Source organism: Hyposmocoma kahamanoa, unplaced genomic scaffold (genome assembly GCF_003589595.1).
Source record: "Hyposmocoma kahamanoa isolate Upper Pololo Valley unplaced genomic scaffold, ASM358959v1 78, whole genome shotgun sequence".
NCBI classification, from domain to species: domain Eukaryota; kingdom Metazoa; phylum Arthropoda; class Insecta; order Lepidoptera; family Cosmopterigidae; genus Hyposmocoma; species Hyposmocoma kahamanoa.
This window is the reverse complement of record NW_020653945.1, coordinates 11332485-11341331: the sequence shown is the minus strand read 5'-3', so window position 1 is coordinate 11341331 and position 8847 is coordinate 11332485. Positions and strand designations below refer to the sequence as shown.

General features: G+C 34.7%; 2 protein-coding genes across 2 annotated transcripts; one reads left to right on the top strand and one right to left on the bottom strand.

Annotated features, from left to right (window-relative positions):
* The first annotated feature begins 614 nt into the window (after positions 1-614).
* LOC113233210 (ubiquinone biosynthesis protein COQ4 homolog, mitochondrial) lies at positions 615-2031 on the top strand. Its single transcript, XM_026468248.1, has 3 exons — positions 615-1165; positions 1341-1503; positions 1753-2031. Exons 1-3 carry the CDS (start codon positions 668-670, stop codon positions 1833-1835), a joined length of 744 nt encoding a protein of 247 aa, XP_026324033.1. The 5' UTR covers positions 615-667; the 3' UTR covers positions 1836-2031.
* A 716-nt stretch (positions 2032-2747) lies between these two features.
* LOC113232972 (protein arginine N-methyltransferase 5) lies at positions 2748-7230 on the bottom strand. The gene is made up of 9 exons (XM_026467895.1): positions 6812-7230; positions 6461-6739; positions 6017-6196; positions 5073-5235; positions 4563-4706; positions 4132-4285; positions 3504-3745; positions 3176-3433; positions 2748-3100 (listed from the first exon to the last, which is right to left on the bottom strand). Exons 1-9 carry the CDS (start codon positions 7213-7215, stop codon positions 2945-2947), a joined length of 1980 nt encoding a protein of 659 aa, XP_026323680.1. The 5' UTR covers positions 7216-7230; the 3' UTR covers positions 2748-2944.
* Between the last annotated feature and the right edge of the window lie 1617 nt (positions 7231-8847).

Here is an 8847-nt window from a genome sequence, read left to right as displayed (position 1 = left end):
TCAATTATTTTGTGAAATCTAGTTTAAAGTGGAATAGGATAGTGCTATTGTGCCTTAATCGAAGATTAAAACGCGAAATTATACGAATCTCGAACTAAAATACCCGTATCGGCCCGTTTTAAGGAATCCCGAGTCAATCTAAGCACGCCGCCTCAAATTGCCTATCCTCTTTGTGGCGGCCATATTTACAGAAACATAATTAAACTTCATGTTTAGGCTGATGGCTTTGCCAAAGCCTTAATAAATTAAAAAAAAAACCTTACGAAGTTTTCTGTTTGTTTTTTGTTGTGTTTTCTGTGTTTGTTTTCTATGAAGCAACTGCTTCGTTTTGCGCGTGTATATTTGTATTGCAGAGTGAACGGAACTAAATAAAAAATCTGCATTTGTGATTGAGAGAAGTATCTGTTTACGTGTGTAGCTGTAGATCACAGACGAGACGGAAGATGGCGCTCTAATAAAACATCGTTCATTGAATATCGCTCATGGTGAGAGATGCATTAACGACGTTTTGGGTTTCTACATCGATGTTTATGAACCATGTATCGATGTTTGGAAAAATCGATGTATCGTTTGCATCGCTAGAATTATCTGTTTTAGTTTTTATTAGACTTGCCGTCTATTACAATAATCCCAAATTCTCTGAAATACGGTTTACAAAGTTGTTTAAATGCGACCGATAACAAGAATTAGGCGCTTCTCAACAGCGCCTTCAGGGAGCACCTCATTTTTAGAAGAAATGCAGAAAAACTTTATACCGACAAACTTATTCCAGAAAATGTTGTTAACATGCGGTTCAGCTGCTGTTTCTCTCCTAAATCCACATCGCGGTGATATGATTGCATGTCTCGGAGAAATTACAGGTGACGATGCACTTAAGTATATGAAGAAGAAAATGTTGAGCACACCGGAGGGTGCAGAAATTCTAAGAGAAATGCCCCGAATTAACTCTGAAACAGTGTCTTTTCAACAGCTCTTGCAGCTCCCTGAGAATACCATAGGGCGAGTGTATGCTGATTTCATGCGAGATAATAACATTACTGCTGATTCTCGGCTCCCTGTCCAATTCATAGCAGATCCAGATTTAGCATATGTTATGCAACGCTATAGAGAAGTCCACGATTTGGTTCATGCAACCTTGTTTATGAAGACTACCATGCTTGGAGAGGTAAACTGATATGGAGTAGACTTTGACAAATTCATTTATAATTCTAAATAAATAATGTAATACTTATTGCAAGAAGTCCTGTAAAGTTAACACTTCAATCTGACCTTATTGTATTTTCTCTATAAGTCTGATGTAGTAATGCAAGCTGTTATTTTAAACAGTGACTATTTACCAGGTAGCAATAAAATGGGTAGAAGGAATACAAACAAGGCTACCCATGTGCATTGGCGGTGGTATTTGGGGGGCAGCTCGCCTCAAGCCCAAACATCGCCAGCTGTACTTAAAGTATTATTTGCCTTGGGCCATACGCACTGGACGGAATGCTAAATTCCTGCAAGGTAATGAAACATTTAAAGTTTTTAAGTCTCCTTGCTACACCCTGACTGGGTCATGTACCATACTAAATTTTATTATAAGACCTTTTTAATACATGTACAAAATAAATAAATCAATGTTTTCTGCAACATTAAAATTTCAGTCGTTAGAGTCTTAAAGACTAAAATTTTAATGTGTTTGGTTAAAACTGCTATTGCAGGGTGAAATATTCGTTGTTACTTTATAATATACAGTTACAGATATTTTTACAGGCATATATTATGAAAAAAGATGGGAGCAGAATATACGAGACTTTCATGAAGAAATGAACATTGTCAGGGTCAGTAAGAAGTAGAATCAATAGATTAGAAATAGATTACTGTTGTGTATTGTTTTTTGAAATATTTATTAATAGTTGATTTTTATGGCATTTTATGGTGTACTTATTGTTTTTTGTACATACTGCCATACTGAATTATGTAAATAATTGAGGTCACTAGGCAGGTAAAGAGGCGGCATTTAGTCCGTTCTACTCGCAAAGTTACTTAAATAAAAAAAAAATAGTTTGCCATTTCAAAGTAATATTTCACTGTCAATACTGGTAAAAATGTATTTCAGTAGTACCATTCTAAATCTCGGGTACGACAATACTAACCTTAGATGTGATTGTACTAATAAAATCGTAATTTTTTTTGTTGGCTCTATTAAGAAATGTTATCAACGTTAAGAAATGGCAGTTACCTACTATTAAAAGTTATAAGAATTTGATTATAGTCATGCTAGAACAAGGTGCAAACTATATAAAATCTATTATTACCAAAGAAACATGTTTAGGTAAAGGTTTATATAGCTATTACAGTGCCATGGAATATTTGTATTTTTTTTTAACTTGAAATCTAAGGAGCTAACGACAAAAACCATTTTTGGCTTGACCATACCATCTAGGCAAATAAGTTACAAACGAAACAAAGAAAATAATAATAATAAAATAAAATACAAGCAAAAAATAATAATTATACTAATGTGACATGAATGTGACACATGTTTTCCTTCACCAAAAAGTTCATAAATTTGAAATTAATTAAATAATAATTCTTCAGTACAACACTATGGAATTTTATTTAATTGTACTCAAGAATTTTTATTTAATTAATTTCAAATTTATCATGAGCTTTTTGATGAATGAAAACATCATTATGAAACCTGCATGTTGAAGAAGGTTCACAACCCTCGGAAAAACGTGTGAAGTCCCCAACCGCATTGGGCCAGCATGGCGGACTATGGCCTTAAAACCTTGTTTGAGAGGAGACCCGTGCCCAGAAGTGGGACATATAAATGGGTTGATGATGATGTACTGAAGAATGTTGCATTTACAAATTTAATCAATAAAACACACTATACTATAACATATGTATTGCATGTTATAAAACAACAACTATAGTTTGAATCTTATAAATGAGTGCATTATAACAACATTTCTGAACTTTTTCCATTCTGATTATGTAGTGTAGTTGTTTGATCTCCTACTTCTACTATCCATTCATACCACACTCTGCGTGTATCCACACATCGCCAGAATGTTGCCTTAATTGTATCACCTTTGCAAACACGTACAGGTGTCTGTAACAATAATTAAAAACATTCAATTTCTTGGACTTGCATTCACACAACCTTCTCTTTGTGTACCAACATTACCTTAATAGGAATGAATACTGGAAACCAAGAAATCATTCCAGGACTATGAGTAGATGGAACTATACTGATCATTTCATCAGCATATAGAGTGCTATCAAAGTATCCTCCAAATCCATGCATTATATTGTCTTGAGTTACTGTCCAGGTGATTGTTGCATGTCTTCTGTTATCTGTTAATGGAAGACCTCTGTAGTCGGACAAATCTTGACCCTCATTATCTTTTTCTGCTTTTGCAGGGTGATTGAAAGCAAAAGCAAGCTAAAACAGAATATGTTGTATAGTCTCCAACACAAACAACAGTATTATAAAAGATAAACAAGACTTTTACCTTTGAGTCGCCAATATTGTGTTTATTCTTCATGTAAACTACCCACAATGTTTCAAGGTTCTTTTCTTTTGGGTTGCAAAAGCCTGGCGTGGGTTGAGTTTTTGCCGCGCTCCATAATCTAGGTGATGAGATCGGCGCAACGTAGGACCTGTACTCGCAAGGGATTGATATACCATTGGGCTTTAGAAGTGCAGCAGCACCATCTAAACATTCTGGTGAGAGTTCATTATCACCCCATGATCCTGAAAAATATCAAATGATGGCAATTGAGAAATACAGTCTGTGACAAATTGGAAAAGGCGTCCAATCCACCCTCTATTCATGTATTATTTAATAATCGATACACATTTAAAATACATATCTATCAACAGCAGGACCACACTGGATGGAAGTAGCGAAGGACAGAGTTAAATGGAAGGAGTTGGAGGAGGCCTATACCCAACAAGGGGTCATATAAATATTATAAATATATGATATAATAAAAATTAAATTTTAATGTTATAAATCTAAATCGACATTGTCACTTCAATGATATTTAAAACTGAATTTACTGAAAACTATGTTTATTAATTTAGGAATAATAAAGACTTTTGATTTGTTTCAAAATACATACAAAAAGATATCTTACCCAATAATTCAGAGACAATAATGTCAGCTTTAGTGGGAAGGTTTATATGCCTCATGTCGCCAGATACGAGTGTAACATCACGGTCTCGCCACACCTCCCTCACTTGCGCCGCCAGCACAACAACTGCACAAGGATTTTTCTCTACTGCTATCACCTGAATTCAATAATTACAGCATAAGAACATCCAATATAACCACATTGTCATGAAAGATGTTACAATATCAGTAGTCATGAATTTTGTTCATGGAATCATATATGATTTAGGGTAATACAATTTACAGTGGTGAATATAATATAAATGTAGAAAAGGTAATCAGTGGCGATGTTTAGGGGAGACCAGTATGTCCAGTAGTAATACTTTCTTTGGCTGAAGTGATGATAATGACTGACGAGATATATATGTGTTTTGATTTCATTCAGAGATACGATACCTTAACTTTACTATTAGTAATATCGGCGGCATTGAATGTGGCTCTTACAAGGGGCCCTCTGCCTGCACCTAGCACCATCACTATAATTGGTTTCTTGCATATTGTGCTATCACCCTCTTCGCTGTGTTGAGATCCAGTTTTGTTCTGGAAATACAGATCTGTTTGAAGCCATCTACATCCTACTATAGTATGTACATAATACAATGGTGAAATTATTATTACAATAAAGTTGTGCAAATTCCAATACAAATTTCATGAATGATTATCACTAGTATCAGGTTTCTTACCACGGTATGAAACCTGATACTAGTGATAATCATTTAGTGAATAACCACGAGTCTTAAAATCTATATAAATTTCATGGTTTCAATGTTGTTTGAACAGAAAAATGCCACTGGATTAGGTGCAGTTTGATGATACAAAAGCCTATGACCATCACTGACACAAAAAAAGATACATTTTGGTTTACTGCCTAATTACTATTAGCATATAAAATTAATTCAATCTTACACCATCCTCTAGTTCTGCTTGCTTTTGTATGTCAATAAGTGCTTTAGCAATAGCTTTCTGGTATTGGTCATACTTAATAGGGTCCTTTTCAAAGACATTATATGTGTGCGTGTCAAGGTTGTCTGCAAGTGGCTGTAGAGGGGTTTGGAGATAGTCTTCCCATCTGAGAATGTGTACAAAAAAGTTGTTAGTAGAATGTTCCACACGCAAATAGGTGCGCCATAGTAGTATGTTTTAGTTTGTTAAATAATGGCAGCCTTATTTAACATACTCAGTCATTGCAAGTTGACAAAAAAGTAAATAATCCAATACATTGACCTACCAACAAAAATCCATAATATATATTTTTTTAATATTACTGATTTTGGTTCAGAGTAGACATGTGCGCGGCATGGGCAAGATTAGCTGTTGGCTACAACAGCCGCCGATGATATAGACCGGCATGGTGAAAATTTGTTTCATTTTAACTCCATATAATTAACAAAGAAGTTGATAAGTTTCTGTGTTAATTAAATTTACTATATGTCAATGCAATATTTCCATAATGATAAAGAAAAAGAAAAAAAAATGTTTAGTTAGAAGTTGTTTAGTTAGAAAAAAAGAAAGGAACATTTTTTTACAATTATAATTTATTATGTATTTAAATTAAGAGTGTTTGTATTTCTACAAACATTCTTGAAGTTTATTATTTTTGGTAATAGTACTTACATACCTGCTATACTATGAGTTACCTACATACCTGCTAAAGTACGAGTCAAGTGTAAAAAATGTTAAAATTAACATAAAAGTTGACTTAAACTATATTTTAGTGTTTTATTGATGTCTGAAAAATATATACCATGTCACTGCAAGTTTGTACCATCGGTGCACGTCAAGTTCAGGACACTAAAATTAATATGCATGACTACATTGACTACTATGATAAGAATTAACCAAAACCTTACCCTCTAGCATAACTAAGCATAGGATCATCCACGGGATTTGGTCTCCTATTCCATAGCCTGTGCAAATAATGAAGATAGAATTCAATGTTTGATCGCCGTGCCCCACTAACAACTACCTGTGCATCTCTTTCCACCATATTTACAACTACCTGTTGGTGAACCCGAGATAATACTGGAAATCTGGAATCACACAATAAAAGAGCTACAGCTAAGGTACATTTTCCATTAAATTTATTAAACATAATATAGAAAAGATTGGCATTAAAATGAAGTAATATTAAACTGGTAACTAACAAACACATATTGATAAGAATCCTTTGGGAATTGCGCAGAAAGATAGTCGATTAGTATTTTTAATTTGTAAGACCTTATTATAAGTTCAAGACATCAAAAATTATACATAAAAATATATTTATATAAATGCATAGGTATAATATTTTTTACCCCTTTTTGTTATTATGAAAAATAGTAGTGGGCAGAATTATAGCCTTTATAGGTTCTCCCAACCATCTTTCTAAGATTTCTTCTGATGGTAAATCTGCAGACAACTCTAATATTACTCCAACTCTCTTGTCCCATTCCAAGTGTTCATGAAATTTGGACCACCAGTACCAAGGTTCATTCCATGCATCTTCATTGTCATCTTCATCACTTTGGGATGACGATCGCAGTGTACGACTACATACCATGGGTACGTGAGCCCATATGTAAGTCGGGTGATGACTGTAAAATAAAACCGTTAATCAAATCCATTTTTTAGTGAAGTCTGATTATCCAATGAACCTTGAAACTTACCAAGTTTCGTAAAAAGTGTGCAACAATCTAGCTAAATTGTTTGTGTGTCTGCCATGTAATGACAAAATTATCGCTGGTGCACCAAGTCCTCTACAATAACCAAGTTCTTCATTCATACAATCCTCGTGACGTCTGCGGACGATAGGAGAAGCAGAATCTACATCTAAATAGGGCGACAACTTAGCCACCATCCGACTATTCCAGTCTTGTGGCGATAGAATCATATCCGAGCGTGTAAATCCACCAACACTCCCGGCATTCGCAATGTAGTGCCGCCGAAAACGTGGGTGAACTATCGGTGAAACAATAAACTGATAATTGCATTGCAGCGCTTCTGTTAAACATGCTTGTAGATCAGAAGTTGCAGTATATTCTAAACCACAAGATATCTCTAGTTGTGACATGCTTTGTAAAAAATTTTTGCAATATAAATTCGAAGTAAACCAACCAACTTCAAAGAAACAAGATTGACAGTAGATGTGTGCGATCGTGCTCGAACGAATCAAAATGATTCGAACAGCACCTGTGATCTGATAACCCGGTTACTAGCTTCTAAATAACCAGATCATTTTAATTTGTAACACAGTTTTCCTAGAAGGAAATTTTAGTATCCTAAGAGTGGTTTATCGATGACACATTTAACTATAGACACGTCACATTACCCATAAGCAGGAAAGAATAAAAGCTAATTGTGTAATTTGACACTTTTAAACGTCATATACCCGCAAAAATATCGTATATATGATCGAATCATTTGACGGGATCACACTACGCATGGTTCATGATCGAACCGGGTCATCAAAAATGATTGACCGACACAGATCTAATTGACAGCAATCAGCTCGTTCTGAAACGTACATGTTCTGAAATTAATACGGTTTTTTTTTAGTATCAATGGCTTTGCCTTCGCATTTAGCCTTAGAGCATATAGGACGTGAGGCGCTGTTAGCATTATTTCTCGAACAAAACTTTCTGCCACTTTTTGAGGGGCGGGAGGGTTGTACTACAAGCAAACAGGTGCACTCAAATGCAAAATTGAATTGTGTCACGGGGTGAATTTCACTTTCCGAATTTCAATGGCACTTTTTGAGTGATTTTGGTCCTCACTCAATGCTCAAGTCAGATTTGAGTATGATTTCAAGCACTGGAAATACGACCCTAATGGCAAGGACTTGAGTATGATTTTCAGTACTATAAATCATACTCAAGTCCTGACTTGAGCATTGAGTAGAGTTCTGGAATACGACCCTAAGTAAAAAGCGCTTTTACAAGCACGCTTTTTAAACGTACGTTTTAACGTTAAAAAAACAAGCAGTTTTTTCCATTTCAACGGTTAACAACTACAAAAGTTCAACAACTTATGTGTTTGAACGCTTTTAAACGCCAATGAACAAAATATTAAATAATAATGTTATGTCATAAATAAAAATATAACTCGTGTTTTTACAAAAAAAACTTATCTTAAAACCTTTAGTGGTATGCTCGTGCGTTTCACTATCAACACAACGTTGCAAGCTTTTAACATAAAAGTCTATGCGCTTAAACCAAGACTTGGCTGTATGGTGTAAAACCTTTGCCTTTTCCTTTATGGAAAGAAGAAAAAAAAACTATGCGCTTAAACGTTTTCTAAACGATTTTGTTAGCTTCAAACTAAAAAGCGTTTAAAAAAGCACGCTTTTAAAAAAAAAGCATAATGTTTAAACGTTTAAAAAAATAAGCAGTTTCCCATCTAATGACCAATGCTTATGCTTAAAATGAAAAGCGTGCTTATGCGCTTATTTTAAAAAGCAGACTTTTTTAAGTGCTTTTCGTTTAAACGCCCACCTCTATCCATGATGCATACAGTCAAGAATTCAAGAGCACGTCAAGCTTGACACCTGCTTGACACTTTGTTATGTATGGACCGTTCATATCGTAATATTCTAATTTGTGTATCGTGTGTGGCATGGGGTTGGATTTGAATCTGTCAAGCTTGACGTGCTCTTAACCCTGTACCTATTACGAAATGTTCTTCCAAATATTTTTATGTTATTTAT